An 18,689-nucleotide genomic window follows, 5' to 3' on the forward strand; every position below is an offset into this window, starting at 1 on the left:
TACTTTTCTCCACTGTAAAAGGATTATTATTTGCAACCAGATATACGATTTGTAAACAAAGGGAAAAGAAAATGAGTAATATAACGCTCGATTTGGAAAATTAAATGTACGCAAATTTTGCATAACGTACTTTGAGTTCCAAAATTGCCTCTACAAAATAGATAACTGCTCGTGAAAGAAGTTTCTATTTCATCCCCTTATATTCTATCAAATATAACCTGTTATCATATTTGCATAAATTTTTAATATAAATAATATTGAAATAATTTAAAATAATTTAAAATAATTTAAAATATTATATAATTTATATATTATATTCATATAATTTATATATTAAATTTATATATTATAATTTAAAATATTATATATTAGGAATTATATAGATATAAAACAAAATATAATAAAACAAGATGTTATGATTAAAAATGCTATGATGAAAATGAAGAAAAGACTCTTTTCATAATAAACGCTTCGTCTTAAGATGATGCGTCGGGAATGAGGATAAGAGGGAGAGAAACTTTCGCGACACTCGGCTATATCTATAGCTCTCGGGCCAGCCGTCTTATATAGAAAGGTGAAGTAGACTGCTAATTACCGCGCGAAAACTCGGTCTTGATTTCTCGGACAACTCATTAATCTTAATTAGCACCGACGAATCTTTGAACGCTCGCACACGCCACTGCGTCTTACATGGTGGATATATTTCGGGCATTTATGCATTTACCGAAGAATCGAAACGGTACGTTTGCACATCTAGTTGACTTATCATTTGTAAAACGTTATTTAATTTAAAAAATCGAATTAAAGTCAACTAAAGAATATCATAAAATTATATAAATAATTAAATTTTAATAACGTAACAAAACGCTTAATCCTGCAGTTCAAGGTAAGCGTTTTAAATTCGTATCTTGTCTTCTTACTGTCTTCCTTTATTTTGAGATAGCGCTTTCCAATTCTCCCTCGTACGACGTTCAGCATGTCCATATTTTATCGATACATTGTGCATTCACAGTTGCAATGAAATATGCAGGCTGTGCCGCCTCGGATCACGAAATTCCGAAATTTCTAGGCTACGGAGCATCGACTCGTAGCTTACGTGCGATACAAAGACTTTCCATGGCGAGCGGTACTAACGAGCTCTTTCCTATAGATACCGAGACGCTGAAGGATGTAGTTTGAGATGCTTCGGCTCCACAGGAGGGACGAAAGGGGAAATCGTTAACGGAAGTGAGCAAGCCGCATACCACGGCATTAGGTATTTACATGAGAACATATACATAGAGAACATGTATACAGGGAAGCATCTAACTTTACCATCTGCGAAATATTTCTCTTCTTACATAAAATAGAATACTTAATCGCTCTTTTTTCGCATACAACACATATAAAACGTGTAGAAGGATCTTATATTTACGTCTTGAAAAATTTCAATATTCATGAATTTTTACTTTTTGCTGATTAAATAAATTCGTGATTATTAAACATATATCGCACAATAGTGCGATACGTCGCACATGTGCTCATGAAATTTTACGTTTACATGGGCAAGTTATACGATCCATTTCCAGATTAAATGAATGGGGCAACAGGACTGATATGTCACATTGGGCGCATTCAGCAGAAACAGCAGTTGAGTGGCAATTGGATGTGATTGATATATACCTCTAGATTTCCACTGAATCAGGTTCGATTGTTACGCGGCTGCTATTCAATTTTTCTCTGCTAAATGCAGCCATTCTTGCGAGAATTGATTCACGTCCTCACGCGGATAAATTATTATTTCCCATTGTATCGCATATGCTCTGATTTTAGTGAGTCTCTTGATTCTTTCCATTTGATAAAATTATTTTTCCGAACGGTTGACGTGATAGTTGCGAGAAGAGAGAGGTTATAATATAGAAGGTTATAATATAGAGAAGGTTAAAATATAAAAAGCAAGGCTAATTAATATTGTTTACCGATACTCGCGATAAGTAAGAAGAAACTTATGTATGTAAGTGAAATAGTATTCAACAAATTTCTTGAAACTAAGCAACTATTGCTTCTCAAACTTCTTGTACTTTCAAATATTATATATTTCTTGTACTTTCAAATATTATATATTTGTGAAAGTAAATATTATATATTTGAAAGTACAAGAATACATATTTTTGTGTTTTATGGCGAAAATAAATGTTTGAAAATAAATGTGAAAAAGATGCTTTGATGCAAATAAAATGAAACGCATTTCCTCGACTCTTGATATAAAGATTTATTTGTATACTTGTGAAATCGGGCTTGCAAATTGCAAATTGCAATTTTGCCAATAGCTCGCTCATAATCACATGGGTTGCTTGCATATGGATTACATGTAATAATTGTATGAATTATACAGGACAAAATCGATAATCGCATTCATATGTCGCTTTTATCAACCTGCTATCTTATTCTACGATGCGATGCGATACATTGCCGTTAAAATTCCAGCTAAAACGAGCATATATTTGCGTACATATGTGTATATATGGAATGATTTCCATAATTGCACTATCGATATTCGTGCATCGAACGAAGTGATCTCAAAGTATAAAACAGTCAATTGATCTTTTCTTGGAAGACTTGACATTTACGCTCTCATTTCACTGCACATAAAATAATAAAGGATAATTATAATATCTCTCATTAATTTTAATTTTAATAGCGCGTCATTATATATATGATAAGATCGATGATTTTTTACCTTAAAATATTTTACACGCGGGCGCAATTTGCCGGGAAGTGGATTTATTTCCCATTAAAATAATCCGCTCTCACCTTATATGTATGGATCACGTAAGTCACCTGTTCGAAAGTAAAAGTAGGTGATTCATAGTCGGTCGTAAGGTATAGTGGAAGTGGCAAGAATGGCTAGCCGGAGCGCTCCATTTTCCGAGGGTTATCACACTTTATCAGCTACGTGAGAGCTTGAACACGGGTGCGGTGAAATTATTTGTGGCGAACATAATCAGGTTATGAGAAAACAAAGTTAAGGGATTCATATGTAGCCTTTTGCACTACGGACTTTAAATATTTTACGGTTTCTGTGTACGAGTTTCCCTGGCGAACAATCTCGTGTTTCGCACTCTGAAAATGCGTAAAACAGCGAATGTACGGTACACAATTCATGGCATATTAACATGAGGATGCGCTTCTAATTTACACGTAACAATAATTAGTATACCGGCTTTAGTATACCGGGAGACCATCCGCATTTAGTACAATTTAAGCAAAGTTGCATCGCAGTTGTACGGCTAGTTCAGGTCAACTAAGTTTGTTCACACCGATTCGCTGTGTCTCACTCTGAATTAACCCGCGATGAGGAAGGAATATTCAGTTAACCAGTTTCCACTCGCTTTTAATTTGTCACGATTTCCGTCGCGCACTATCGACGGCTGCATTTACATTCGAGAGAAGCTTCACTCGTCACTTCCCGCCATCCGAATTCTCTTTGCCGCGTTTTCCCATCGTGTCTTTTTAATGAAGCGAGAGATGATCCAAGTGAACGAGACGAGGATAAATAGTTCATAATATTGATCACGGATAGAGAGAGATTGCGACAAATGAAAGTAATATAGTGGTGATCATTTGATATTTGCAGAGCACGGTAACATACGCGCGCGGAAGTGGTGGAAACTTTTTAAAGGACTTTCCTTCACGCATTTGTCTTTTCTCTCGTGTCTTCTGTCTTACTATTGCACGTGGCAAACTGTATTGCAAGCTCACGGAAGGGAAAATAACGAGACCGCCTGTTACAAAGTGATTCTGAAGGTTGGCGTAAAGTTTACGAGTGGCTCTATGAAAAAGAACGGTTTCCACGAAGGTGAAACATCACGTAGAATTTCATGTTACCAGAAGGACCTAGACGAAATTGCATTCTCTAATCGAATATTGATCTTTGTATAAATTTAATATTTTTAGAATCTCGATTGATGTAAGCAGGAATTTTCGAACTCTTGTAAATAGAAGCTCTCTATCAATTATATCTTGAAATTCTAAAAGTAGAATACTAGAACTTTACAGAAACTAAGTTTTATTCTCTCTTGAGGAAATTTTTCAAACTGACTGAATGGCTAACTTACAAGTTATTTTAATTCTTGTCGCTAACAACCGTGTATATTTTATCTCAAGCTAAAAGAAGAACTAGCTAAGGATATATAAACTCGAAAGTTGTAATTTTATTTTAAATTCTCAGAGTTTAGTAAGTAGACGTTTTTATAGCTGTAAAAATTACACGCTATCATCTTGATAATTTAACGTAATACGTCATTCGCGCATACTTTTTATTAATTTATTATTTATCGTCTAATTTTTCGCATACTCGTTTTATTCAGCGAAAAAACGCGCGAACGGAATCCGTGCCTGAAGATATGAAATAAAGGTACGCGTTCTGGCCATTAAGTTGTACAAGCCACGAGTGCGACTGACATCGCACAAATTTTGTACAATCGATTCTTTCTTTCCTCGGTTTTAGTCGCATGTTTTTTGCCTCTTTAAATTTCAATTACAAGATCAAAACTGCCATGGGAATAAGACAAAGACAGCAAAGTGATACCGGATAATTACGAACTAATCTGTCTCTTGAGTAATCCGTCTTTAACTCCAGTTAATTTGATCAAATTAATGTTGAGATATAATTGCGTATGATCTACTTAAAATTAATCATAGTCAAAGGAGAAGACTATATTTTTTTCTGGAAACTTTTTTTTCTAGATTGCACGAGAAAGATCGCGGTGCTTCATTAACAAACATTACGTTTTACGGTTGCTCCTAAACGACTCATCAATTGCTTTAATGAATATCATTGCAACGACGATGCGCATTATCTAGGGAAAGATAGTCCGTTGCCTACGTTTAACGAACAAAGATAATGCAAAAAGGAGATGCGGCTGGAACAGGGTGAACTCTCGAGAATGCTTTCTCCGTCGTCGCATTCGAACTTCGGATACTTTGTGTAACTGGTTGTTTAATTAAATGATAAAAGGAAATACTGTGGCACGTGGAGTACGCGCAAACGGGAAATGGACGAGAACGGAAACGAAGAGAACGGAATCGGGCGAAAAGTTGGCCGTCTCTTCGGTCAGTACTGATTTCCATGCAAGGAAACCCAACCCCTTCTTCCTGTTCTCGAGGCTTCTTTTTTTTCATTTTCTTTTTTTTCTCGCTAACATTCTCCTGAGCACTGACCCCGTTGCAAGGCGGAAGGGCCATTCTGCGTATACATAGTTATCTTTGCTATATACAAGAAAGTATAACTCTTTTAACGAATTCTTCTTCCGCTCGCTTAAAAGCTTTATCGCTTTTGATCCTTCGATTCGAATCGGCCAATAAAAATAGACAACAAAATATTAATTGACCGTATTGAAAAAGGAGAAATCAAAATTAATATTTTCAATTATTAATTTTAATATAATTAAAAATATAATTTTTATTATGGAAAAATGTAATCTTATTTACTTATATAGGTCGATATTGATTTGTTTAATGACGTCAGCAAAATTAATGAATATGTAAAGCGGGCAGTGGTGTATTATAATCCGAAGTAATCTTTTTTAGCTTCAATGCTCGTTAAATTTTTGTTCATGAAATTAAATTCAGTTTGAACGTATTGTTTTTTTTAGTACCATTTTTCCTGTGTTTCGCAATTAGCAATATATCGGATAAATAGAAAGTGATTTATACATGTGCGTTCGAATTTGTCTCACCGACCTCGTTTTACGTGCGTTAAATAATAATTTCACGACAGCGTGCTTGCAGTTAATTCAATCCATCAACACGAACCGCGAATAGGATTGAAAGGCTTGTACGGTAAACCACGTGACGGAAAGTACAAGATTGTTGGCTATCAATTTATATATATATTTGTACGGAAAGCGATAAATTATTTTGAATATTTTTCTTTGAGCCGACAATTTTTATAATATATCTCTCTTTACATATTTTTTACACTAATATTATCCCATAAATGCAAGTTTTGCTGCTTATAAAATGGAATTGTGACCTAAATATAATAGTTACGTAATAGTATTAGTTGAAACAAAGGTAATTATAGTAGAAGAGAATATATCTGACTGAATATACAAACAAGCAAAGACAAGCAATTTTGTTTCAAATGTAATGTTTCAAGAGTGTTGTTACGCGTCGCATAGCCCGTAGATGGTACAGGAAAATTTCAGAGATCTCACTGTCCTTTGCAGAATCAGTGTAGTGGCTAAATCGGGCACTCAGAAAGCGCGAGCATCGAGCAAAATATGATCGTGTTTTAGCATGCTGCATTCATTGTACCATGTATAGATATCTAATTATCGTTTTATATAAAATTAATCTTATGTAAAATTCTGTTATATGCGCAGAACCATCTCAATTGATCTCTCAACTTTTACGTAGAAAATCGTGGCTAGAGCTGGACTTTTTTGATATTTTAATAAATTTTTAATACAAAAGAAAAAATGTATTTACTAATTATTTATTTTGTAACGACTTATTTAATTGCATATCAAAAGTATAATTTTTTAAAATATATAAATAATGATATTTAATATTTCTTTCGCGTATGATATTGTTGACTGCAAATTTTTTATCTCAAGACCAATTTGTTCCCTTCGCGATGCGTATCTGTGAATTGATCGTCCGAATTATTCGCGCAAACATAACGGGATATACGCGCCGTGAATAATGCGCTAAAGTATATTTCCATCTTTACGGCATAAAGAGGGGAATATAAGTGAAAAACCGTCGCGAGCAATATCGCTCGCGCGAATGAACACGTACGAGCCTCTGGATATAAACTGAGAAGATATCTTATGAAACGACTTGGCGGCACAAAAATGCACTCTTCAAGACTCGCCATCGTTGCAGCAGTCGCAATCGTTGGATGCGATGATGCTTTATTCATTATTGTGCCGCTGCAGGCGCCGGCGCGTAAGAATTCGATATCCGGAGATTCGTTCGAGGCTGGGCAGAGACGAGGGAGAAGAAAACCCCGACAATGATAGAAATCGTCCTTCTGATACCGTCGTGGCGCGAACAGCGGTGAGTTATTTGGAGGAAGCCGTTCAAGCGAACGGAGAATAGGGCGAGAGGGTTAGACGGAGAGTGGCGGAAATTACAATAGAGGTATACAGGTGAAGGAGGAGAAGGAAGGGGGACGAGGGGCAGGATGGCTGTTCCAAGCATCGGTGAGGTCGAGGACGAGAGTGGATAACCGCGGAGGCGGAAATCGTTATTAGCCTAGAAGCAGCAGGATTTGGATATCAAAGGCTCGCGGCCGCGGTTAGGTTTATGCGCGGTATCGACGTTATCGGAGACAAAGAGCCGCGAATGTACCAGGATCTCACCCTGTGTTTGCCATGCGTGTTCAGTTCTCAACTCGACATTTCTAATTGGACGATTAATTGACGTTAAATGTGTAAAAATTTAAAATCGTGAACAGAGGTATTTTTCAAATTAAATCCCCTCTATACTTTTTTATTGAATGTTACTTCTGCTTCATTTTAACCTTGATTTCAGCCAATATCGCGCTGATATATCTCGAGTCTTTTCATAAAGATGCTGCTCGATTGCTTCGCGTGTCAAGAAATGTGCGTGCCTTCGGTCTAGCCATACGAGAGTCTAAAAACGATATTGCCCCGATATAAAGTTGTATCGATATTGTAGCGCGCATAATGGGAAACCATTATAAAAATCTATCGACAAGGGTGAAGCTAACGAAGAAATAATGGAATATCGAAGGCCAGGAGCTAAACTCTTTGAAAGCTTGAATAATGCGCATAGCAGTATTTTTCATATATTAATCTTTAATATATATAAATTTTTAAGACAAAATTGAAAATGACAAATGAACTTAATAATGGTTGCTGAATCATTTTGATTGATCGACACTGCAAATAACGCTTGCAACAAAATCTAGTCACGTTTTATCACCATGACGGTGAAAATATAAATATTCCGACATCGTCACACAAAGCAAAGAGAGGGAAACGACGAGAAGGATATACCGGAAATTACGGTCGGTCGGACAGAAACACAGGATATCGTTACTTGGTCGACGGAGCATTGCTTGTTCGCGGCAACATATCCTGTTATCGATATATATATATATATATATATCGATTTTGGTTTTTCCTCGCATGCGTCCTAAGGGTCGAATAGACATTCCCCGATAAAATCAGTTGATATGTATAAAAGGTATACCTTTTGTATGGTTGAAAATAGGAGTGAGACACGAGTGAAGTACACAAGTGGCCGATAAAAGATGAGAACGAGCAAACGAAACGGAATTCTATACAGTTATAAATGATCTAAGAGAACGAATACAATTCGATAAATCGTTACGGATAAAAGGTATTTCGATTGAATGAAATTTAATTATCTTCTGTGATCGTGATCAATTTGCCAAAAGACTCATGTGTGTTAACTAGAAATTATTTCTTTCATTTACGTCGTAATTTATCTCGAAATAAGAAATTTATATTTAAAATATATAAAATATATAAAAACTTTTCACATGTATCAATTAACGTAGGTCTGCAATTTTACGATTTCAAAGCTTACTCGTGAAATAATTGCAAAACGTGCAAATACATATAACTTGTACAATTGTAATATTTACCCATATTTTACCGCTAACCTATATGGTTATTTGATTACATGCATGCTTTTCAATTCTCTTCATTTATTCTACATATTCCCATCAATATTCACGGTGGGCTATTTCCGGCAGATCTTTTCGATAAAAAGCGCAATACAATATTTATAATATTCTCTTTCATAGCTTGGTAAAATCTTCCTACAATTTCTTTGCTTGTATCAATATAATTCTGCTGTGTTTAGTTAATGTTGTGAGTTTGTAATGCAATGCCTCTTAACTAGCTCGCGAGCTTGTTGAATATCCTGAAGGAAGAAGGCGCCAGAGAAATGGATCTCCCGTTGTAGGAAGATTTATGTCGTTGAACTCAACGAAAAGAAAAATAACGAGGAGAAAGGGCAGCAAATGTCGTGAGGACGCTACGTTTTGTGATATGGTTTAGAAGAAGCGTTTTTACGAATGTCTGTGCGAGAGTTTTCATTCCACTTACTCTCTCGCAGCTTGCGTATCTAGAGAAGCGACGCACAGAAGAAGAATAACGTACAATATGAACTTTCTGAAATCGAGCCGAGATAAAGCGAGACTGCGGCCATTCGTTTTATTTTTCACCTTTATTCGATAACATACATTGATGCCTCGAGTAGCGGATAAATCGAATTGCGATGAATCGCGATGCCCCCGACAATCGAATTAGTCGACCAGAACGAGAAATATCAGCAATTTACTCTTATGAAGCTTTATCCACGTACGCGTCATATGGCGTCGCAATAAACGGCGTCTGGAATTTCTATATCACATCGAGAAATGAACCACATCCGGAGACAGTTGGAGAGAACAATATTTCGACGATATATCGAGACTATAATAAGTATCGAAATAAAGCTAGAATTATACAATAATTTTTAATCATAAAATCATAAAATTATAAATATATATAAAATTCTTCAATTTATACACTCTTAATCAATAATCGTGATTACGTCAGGGAAAAGTTGATTACAACGCACGAATTAAAAGTTATCGTTGTTTGCGGTGATACCTGCGAGCTATTTTCACATTTGCACGTGTTCTGTAATTCCTCTCCACCGTTCGTTCACCGCAAACACTTTTATTTTTTTCCCCTCTCTCGTAATATCATGCATATTTCATACTTCTGCCAAATGCTCAACCGTGCGGTATTGTTTACGAAAAAAATCGACGGGTATAAATTCGGAAACAACATAGGCCGCATCGAGCTGCGGGTTACATTTGGTACGCGTGGAGAAAATCCGGATCGTTTTACAAGCTCGTTCGCAGCGTGTCGCCGTATTCTCCTCTGTCTGGCATCGCTGTACGGTAGCTCCTCTCGATGCAATGCACGACGACGGCTGCGAAAATAAAACTACAGCTCTCGCTACGGGTCGAACAAAGCGAACGGAACCGGTAAAAAAAAAGGGATGGAGCACGAAGGAAGAAAAAATCGCCGGCGCGATCGTAACCGGAGGCGTTTGCAGGTTTCAACGACGTCCTGGGACCCGTTAATTCACTCTAATCCGTTGCCGCCGCGGTTCGCGATCGAGCGCATAAATCGTTCCAAAGTCGGCGCAAGTACCGAAGACCGGACGAGTTTTCCGGGTTTTCCCTTCATTGTTTCCTCGGGAACAACAGATGCATTGATATGCGCGCGGTACAATGCGGCCGCGGTCTTTGATGTACATATAGAATGCATTAATGCTTCAATGCATTATTTTATACACATATCGGGATTCATATAGCGTGTTTATTTTATAGTATATGCACTCAATTTTTTACAATTATAGAATTACAAAAAATTATTTAAATAAAAGATATTCGTTTAAAAAAATCTGTATAATGTATGTCTGTATGTATGTGATTTAACAAAACAAAAATTTTAAATTATTTTTTTTAATATTATCCACGACAATTTTGATTGGTACTATCTTGTTTTCCCACTCATGTGTAAAAGTAAAGTAAGAGACGATACCTTATAAACTATTGAAAATCTCATTTTACTGTATCATCGAATTTATCATAAAATGCCTTACAAAACTGTAATAAAATAGATGTATTTTTCTATTTAAAAAAATAAAACTGTTATGCACATTATGCACATTAAAATAATATTTAAAAAAATAATTTAAAATTTTCATTTAAGTAATATATTTTATAGATTTTATTAAACAAAAATTTTTATTCGAAACATATTTTTAGAATTCTATTACTAAAAAATAATTGAGTGTATACATTTAAACCAAAATACATTGTATATATGCATTCAATATATATGCATGATCAAATACATACGTAAATTTATTTGTCAAGATAATAATGATATCATGCGTACGTAGAAGACTGCTGGCTTAAAACGCGAGAGATAGGAAAAGGTAGAATAGGGGTGAATAAAAGATGAACAGAGAGGTACCCTAGCGATAAAATTCAAAACGCGATTTTCAATAAATTTGCAATGCACAAGACTCATGAATGTGTTTCTATAATTTACTTTTTATTCTATTCGTTGATTTTTCAGATCAAAACTCATTATCTGCAGTAATATCATGATTTTATTTGTGATCGACGTTTATGAGATATTATAAAAATTGAAATTTAATAATACGTTCCTTCTGATACGGCACATTGAATCGATCTAGACATGGTCCATTTTAAAATGAAGTCATCTCCTGCATGCCATCATCGTAAGAGCACCGGCTGCAACAATTGCGTTATCTCGATTTATACGGGTTCTCTTGCAATACGGAAAGTGTACGCGAGGTTTTCTGCTTTCTATCGAACTATTCCACACCCACATTTATGATTCCTTGTCATCGTTTCTCTTCTGGGGATGCGATGAGAGAAATTATTCTCTTCAATTTACCGAAGTAGGTTTTACTTCTTTCCCGGGCAAATATACACTTTGCACTTGTTTCATCGTAGCTTAATTGTATCATACGGGCGCTTTTTTTATTTGAAATTTCTTGACGGTATAATTTTGCAATATAATTTTTTGTGGTGTCTTTTTTCTTTTCAATTTTTTCTATCTAAAGAATAGACAATTGTATATCACAACTTCAAAAATAGCGATAGTTAAATATAGAATATAGGGAAATATAAATAGTAATGTCTGTCCTCTCTTCCTCTTTCTCTCTCTCAGCTATACTGTTTATATAGTTTCATTGATGTATAAAAGAGGAAATGAAAATTCAGAATAGATATCATAAGAATAGATAATATCATAAGAATAGAACATAAGTTTTTTTTTATTTTTTAAGAACATTATCATTTGATTTTATCCACTTGCTCCACTTTTATCTCAATTTTTTAATCTCTTTCAATTTTTAATTAATTTTTTCTCAACTTTAGAGTTTGTCTTGATGTAAAAAATATTGATTTTACTTTAACGTGAAAAGCATTGAAGCCAATTCAAAGGATTAATCTCTGTAATTTATTGCACAAAAATTGTAACATTAAAATATTCCTTTCTTATACAAATATATACGAAGAAATGTACATGCGCCTTTAATGTTTCTATGTGTAGAGAAAATGTATTTGAAAACTGATAGAGCTAACTATTCTTTGTTTTAGGATACGCGAATTCGCATCTGTTGTTTTTATATTTTATCTTCAACCGCGTACGAGAGAGAGAAAAACTAGAGTTGTCTGTAAAATCCTCATATACTGGATATTTCACAAATTGAAATTTTTACGACTTTTACTAATCCAGCAAAAAGCATTGCGCGAAGATTGCCTTACATTTACGAATATTTTTTATAGCTACGGACATATATTTTCTATCAGTCTCTTTATAACAATATCACAGATATGATTGCCCCGAATTGCTTTTACTGATTTTATTATTCAAAAAAAAAGAAAGAATACATGAGAATTATATTTAAATTGCGATAGAGAAGCAATACGTAAAGTATACGAAAACATACATAAACATACGAAAATATTACTTTATAAATTAATTAGAGACTGTGAAAATATTAAAGCATGCTTGTCTGGATGAAATCTTTTTTTATCACAAAACATTTGTACGATTTTTCAGCCTTTTTCTCTCTCTTCATCTCAATGTTTAACCGCCACTTCTATGATTTCTACGCTTCTGTATAAAAGATACAGCGTTTACGCGAAATTTTTACTTGCCAGTCTTTTTTATTTTCATTTTCCTTTCTCTCTCTCTCTCTCTCTCAGTTTCCCTTACTTAAATATTTTATCTTGTATGTGCACGAGAAACAACTCTGAAGTCTGACGTCTCGTTAAATATCCCACCCGCGTAACATTTCGCGTGAGAAAAGAAAAGAAAATAAGAAAGAGGAGCCGTATATAAAGATAGCGTTCCTTGTAGCAGTATTTTAATAAATAAAGCGTGAAATTCATAACGAGAACTCATAATCGTGAAAATACTTGCATTTGAGAGAATACAAACAACACATCTGGGTAGGCACGGATTTATACATGTAGCAACAATGAATTTAATAAATTCTTTATTTCCCGAAAGCGAGTACGAGAAAAATCGTGAACAACGCGAGCCGCGAAGCAAAAATGATTCAGCGACTCGCTTCTGGTCGCGTATAAAAGTACTATATATATACAAGTAAGGGTAAGTAGTCGCCGTTTCAAGATTCGTCGTTCAAATAAAACGTTCGATGATGTTGGATGAGCAAGTTTGCGCCGCGCCCAGAATGGAACGCGACACGGCTCTCTCTGTCACCCCACGTTATTTCGACTCTGTGAACTTTCTACGTCCTCCATCTTCTTGTCACCCCTCAGGAGTTCCTGAATTTCACGGAACGTCCGGCCCTTGGTCTCGGGTACGCCGAAAAATACCATTATGAACGCACATAAACATGAACCTGCGAAGAAATAATAAACGATGTCGGCACCCAGAGAGTCGCCGATCACCTGGTATAGCTTTGAGACAGCGAAGCCAAGCACCCCGTCGAAGATGGTGACGATGGCGCCGGCCAATGCCTTTACCTCGGTGGGAAACAATTCACCGATCAATGCGCTCGGCAGCGTACCTAATCCGAACTGGAAGACTATCTGAAAGGCGATCACGTCGATGACCGGCAGAAGATTCGCTGCGGACATATCGATGCCTTGTCCGTCCAACGTGAGGTATATCGCAAGAATCATAAGGGTAACGGAGGAGCCTAGGGTGGAAGCAATCAACAATGGACGTCTGCCCGCGCCCTCGACGGTTGCGGTTGATAATCCGGATGAGATGAGGCCGACTGCGAGGACGAGTACCGTAGCCATATTGGAATCGATGCCGACGGCCACCTTCTTGAAGAGTACTTCGAGATACTGCATAGTACTGAAGTTTCCGCTTAGTTGTTGCGCCATGATGAGACCGAGCACGATACCGAGGGCACGGATATTGCTGGGCAACAGCATTAGCTTCAACTTGACAATCCAGTTGCGCTTAACCGGTTCCGTTCGTGCTCCGGGACCAGTCGTCGGGATATTATCGCAAACGTCCCCGAGGAAATTGTTGCGCAGAGCATACTCCAGTTCTCTTCTAGCCTCGTCACGATCGCGGATTCCTTTGAAGAATGCCAGGGATCTAGTGGCTTCCGCTCTGCGACCCCTCGCCGCGAGAAAGGCGGGAGTCTCTGGAAAGAAGGAAAAACACACCACGAAAAGGATGGGTATCGCGAGTTGTATAGCCGCTAAAACCTGATAAGACACCCAGGGGCTGATACAGCACGTCAGTAAAGAGCCGGTGAACACATTCATGGAGATCAAAGTGCCGAGGGCGCCCCTGATATCGACGTCGGCTACTTCCGATACGTACATCGGATTGGCGGTGTACGCCATACCCACGCCGATGCCCAGGATTATCCTCGAAACGTAGAGAGCCTCGACGCTCTGGGCGAAGAAGACGACTGTCCAGCCGACGATGAAGAAACCGCTGGCAAACAGAAGAGCTTTCTTGCGGCCATATCGATCGGCGAGACCCGCTCCGAGAAACGGACCGATCATCGAGCCGATCACCGTCAGCGATACGATCCACGAACTTTCATCCTGGGTGATCTTCACTGGAACGTCGCTGGCACCGTCCGTGAGTCGTGAGAGAGAGGCAGTGGTCCATCCGTAAACAGTACCGACCGCTACCATGGATAGAGTTGCTGCAAAATGAAGATTGATGGAAGATTAATGACGCGTTGATTAAACAATTGATTGTCACGTGTCACTTTTAAATGCGCGATGTCTCTGAAATATGACGCAAACCTGATATACATGCTAGCCATTGCCTCCATTGTGTGCGTTTGCTGTAGTAATGCTTATCTTGAGAAGACGAGGCTTGCGTCATTTCTTCTCGTGGGCCATCTTCCTTTAATGCACCAATCTACAATAAAGATAAATATTGAAATATTGATCTTATTTTCAGTCGGAAACGCTGCTAGATGAGGCTTATAGCTACTTAGTAACATAAATAACGTAGCTCTTTTTTCCTGCTTAGCAAAGATAGACACTATTATTTTACATTATAAATCTTGTTGGCAGCCGCAGTTACAAATAAATCAATCAATTACTCTTCTACTGCCAATATGATTTATGAAATTCCGTGAGTGAGCTCAAATGTTATTTTCAAATCGGGAGAAATGAGACTCGCGAATGGATCTTCTTGAGCGTGATGGAATGCAGAAATTCTTTCCCGAAGTGAGAAGCAACAGGTGATAATGATTAATGTGGTGTGCAAAGAATTAAATGAAAACCGCGTTCTTCTCTCGAAGAACTCGAACATATCGCGGGGATCAAATAAACTACGCAAACTACGTCAAACTGTGGAAAAATTATTCTCGATTTCATCAACAGTCGGCTCTCCTGGAGAAAAAATTTGTTTTAATTGCCAGGTAGACAAGCAAACATTCACAACACACGATTTTACATAGGTTTCTTACTCTCCGATTGAATAAAGCGCCATCGTAAGATCACTACTGATCGAATGCACATGCGCGCTACTATTTTCGAAGCGATACGTCACTCTTCTGCGTGTTCGCGTGTTGGTCGGCGACGCAATCTACGACAGGATCTCATCAGTCGTAACGGCAGCCACACGCGACTTATCGCGATAGTTTGGTGCACGCGAGAACATCGGCGAGGCCAGGAAAGCGAGCGAGGCAAATGGTGAACATGTCTTGGCTTTCGTTCCGTTGCTACTCACCAACGTGTTTGCGCTCCTCGTGGCTTTTCGGAGCCATCGCACGCATTTGCCCGCAAGGTATCGGGAAGCGGCATCGAATGGAGCATCCATTTTTGGCCTCGCCACGAGACGGACTGTCTCTAGTTTATTTCCCGATCGCATGCCGACATCACAATTATACCGACGTGTATACGTGTATCTAATGCACGTAATATAGAGAATGCACAAAGCGCACAAGACTCGTTACGCGATGCGCCGATGGAGGTCAATGAGCGCTGTCTTCATTCTATGCTGAATCATTCCGCCTCAAGGTTTTTTTATTCGTCCGACTCATGTGTATATTTGAAAGATTCGTTAGAACCGGATCATATTTAGACAAATATTTTTTTCATTTGAATGAATATGGAGGATTGAATTTCCTGGTTCGCACGAGCGGTTTCAAATATTGCTTTGATACGCAACGCTCTGCGTTGATGAATAGCTCTACAACTTTAGCGAGTTTAATTCGCTGAGAGTAATAATCTTGAAATGTGATACGTGGATTAAATTTTACAAAGTATAATTAGGAATCTCGTGTGTATACGTTCCGTTTTTTTTATTTAGAGAAGCGACGTATATGAGTGGGATCTTTTCAGAATCATAAGATGCTCCGAATACTTTCGCTAATGGAGGCTCATCAACCTTTTCGCGCGATTTTCTCTTTCCATTTTTTTTTACTCGATTTACAATCGAGTAAAAAAGTGGAAAAAAATGTCAAGAACGTTTGCGAATAGATATACGACATCCGTGCATCGCGTGCGCGTGCGCGCACGCGCGTTTCCATAAAAGCGTGATAACGGCGTTTCGTTCACGTGCACGCGCACGCCCACACACGTAGATATAACCTCAGATCCGAAGTGGATTTTATCTGACACGCGGTACGAAGAATCTCGGAAATGCCAATGTGTCTCGATTCCGACGAAGCGAACGAATCGTGAAGATCGATACTCACCAGCGGGTCCATTGTTTCAGTCATGTGTCCTCCGCTCCGATCCCTTTAAACGTCCCTTTAAACTAATACCCGCGATCTAAATACAACGTGCCACGATCGACCAGCTCTTCTGTCCCAGATTCGATAGAGGCGACCACTTTCATGTTTTCATCGGAATTAACTTTGGACCGTGTTTTTGGAACCAGATACGTCGGAAAATACGCAGGCGCTGTCATCGCATCTGCTTTCACATACACATGTGATCGCCTCTCTTCATATATATTTTCCTTTCTTTCCCACTCATTCTCTAGATGTTCCGCATTTCCATATTAAACGCGATATTTATAATCGGCCAGAAGACAAAGGTTATCGGTTGATGATCCCTCTGTCGCAACGTTACGATTAGAATTGGACAATGGTATCAAGAAATGATCGTTGAACATGTAAATGATTTCCTTCATTAAATTAGAAAAGCCAGAGAATTTGACAAACAAAGAATACGCGCTAAAATGTAATTACTGAATAACAATTAATTATGTTAGTAATTGATAAGTTAATAATGCGATGATTATTATGTGACAATTGCCATTGCAATTTGCACATGTGCATTTGTCCAACAAAACTATAGAAATATTCGAGGAAGATTTATGATGGATTATTATTCAATATCGTACTATAATACTCTGATCCAACAAACAATTATCGAAAATCATTGATTCAATATGCGCGGGGCAGCCATGCGATTACAATTAATAATAAGTGTCAATTAATTATTTGACTATTGAATTAACGATTGGTAGCAACGTTTCGATTTCATCTGTTTATGCGGTAACAAGAGAAATCGGAGCAACGTATTGCAACTGCGGAGAGCGCGCGAGCAAAACTGTGTCGCTTACATTTGCGATCGTAGCCATGTGAGATGGGAATGGAACGGCTGTCCTATTTTTCCTGGCGATTCCGGAGCTGCAGCTTTCAATGCAATGAATTCAACAAGTAGTTTTCTTCAAGTTTTATCGAATGCCCTTAATTTCATCAGAGACCATCTCCGAGTATCGATACTTTTATTTTTTGGAGCATACGTCGCTCTTATCACACAATCGGTCTTATCTTACAATTATTATAGTTTATCGAATGTTCGTGCGCGATCAGTTTTTCAAAGAACGATTTATTAATTTCCGTATTTTTGTAATGTTTTATATTATATTTTTTACAGTATTTTATGATATCTACTTTACGATTTACTCCGAAAAAATCGCGTTGGCGTAAATTATTATCACCGGTTCGCAGCAATCACGCGCAGCATTTAACACTTTGACGCGTAAAGCGAAAGTATAAAAAATTAATTGAGTCAGCTTTTATTACTTTTCGTTTTTTTTCTCTCGCGGCTTTATATTTGCTGATATCAGCGTCGTCGCGAAAGTTTCTCGAAGGTCGCGATTAACTAGTAGCCATTTATCACTCGCAGCCTCGGTTTTCTTGATGTTTCCACCATTCGCAGCTAACGGACACTGACGACTTCAGAATTCGAAATCGAGCCGACATCAGAGTCGGCTGCGTCTTATCGATGTGCGTGATCTAAGAGATCTATTTATCTGTTACTTCATAATTAACTTCGGAGCTGTAGCACAGACCCATCACCGCCCTCGTGATCCAATTAGCCTTAATACGATTGTTGATTGTTCATTGCATGCCGGTACAATTATACGGGCAGCTTTAGAGATAACCAGTAGATTCACGGGTCTTCTTTCATTAATCGATGATAACGAGCAACAGGCGGTTACTGTTCTCTCAGGGTACAACTCATCGTTCAGGCATGACGAGAAGGTGCATCCTAGAATGCCTCTTTTGTGCCCTTATCTCTCGCATGTTTATCATTATCTCGACAATGTTGAGGTCATATGTTTGCCCTCGCATATGTAATCCGTGAAGACGCGTCATGGTTTATCTCGCGTTCTCAATCAAACCGC

At 37.7% G+C, this 18,689-nt stretch overlaps 2 protein-coding genes across 6 annotated transcripts in view; one reads left to right on the forward strand and one right to left on the reverse strand.

Annotated features, from left to right (window-relative positions):
• LOC105254013 overlaps nt 1-18,689 on the forward strand; it is a 54,638-nt gene that overhangs the window by 12,008 nt on the left and 23,941 nt on the right. The gene's annotated exons all lie outside the window — the stretch shown is intronic.
• On the reverse strand, nt 12,019-18,244 carry LOC105253972 (facilitated trehalose transporter Tret1). 3 transcript variants are annotated; one of them, XM_011262400.3, is made up of 3 exons: nt 17,619-18,244; nt 14,837-14,954; nt 12,019-14,733 (listed from the first exon to the last, which is right to left on the reverse strand). In XM_011262400.3, the coding sequence occupies exons 1-3, from the start codon at nt 17,634-17,636 to the stop codon at nt 13,310-13,312; spliced, it is 1,560 nt and encodes a 519-aa protein (XP_011260702.1). In that variant the 5' UTR covers nt 17,637-18,244; the 3' UTR covers nt 12,019-13,309. The 3 variants fall into 3 exon arrangements, with proteins under 3 accessions (XP_011260702.1, XP_011260692.1, XP_011260684.1); XM_011262390.3 differs by lacking the exon at nt 17,619-18,244 and adding an exon at nt 16,744-17,203; XM_011262382.3 differs by lacking the exon at nt 17,619-18,244 and adding an exon at nt 15,774-16,259.

Source organism: Camponotus floridanus, unplaced genomic scaffold (genome assembly GCF_003227725.1).
Source record: "Camponotus floridanus strain SB8 unplaced genomic scaffold, Cflo_v7.5 scaffold54, whole genome shotgun sequence".
Classification (NCBI taxonomy): domain Eukaryota; kingdom Metazoa; phylum Arthropoda; class Insecta; order Hymenoptera; family Formicidae; genus Camponotus; species Camponotus floridanus.

Excerpts from the sequence above, each read along its gene's own strand:
- LOC105253972 (XM_011262382.3), bottom strand. The coding sequence starts at position 15,914 with ATGCGATCGGGAAATAAACTAGAGACAGTCCGTCTCGTGGCGAGGCCA. Across the intron at positions 14,955-15,773 it reads CGAGGAGCGCAAACACGTTG|ATTGGTGCATTAAAGGAAGA; the intron begins GTGAGTAGCAAC and ends TCTTTATTGTAG. Across the intron at positions 14,734-14,836 it reads ATGGCTAGCATGTATATCAG|CAACTCTATCCATGGTAGCG; the intron begins GTTTGCGTCATA and ends TTCATTTTGCAG.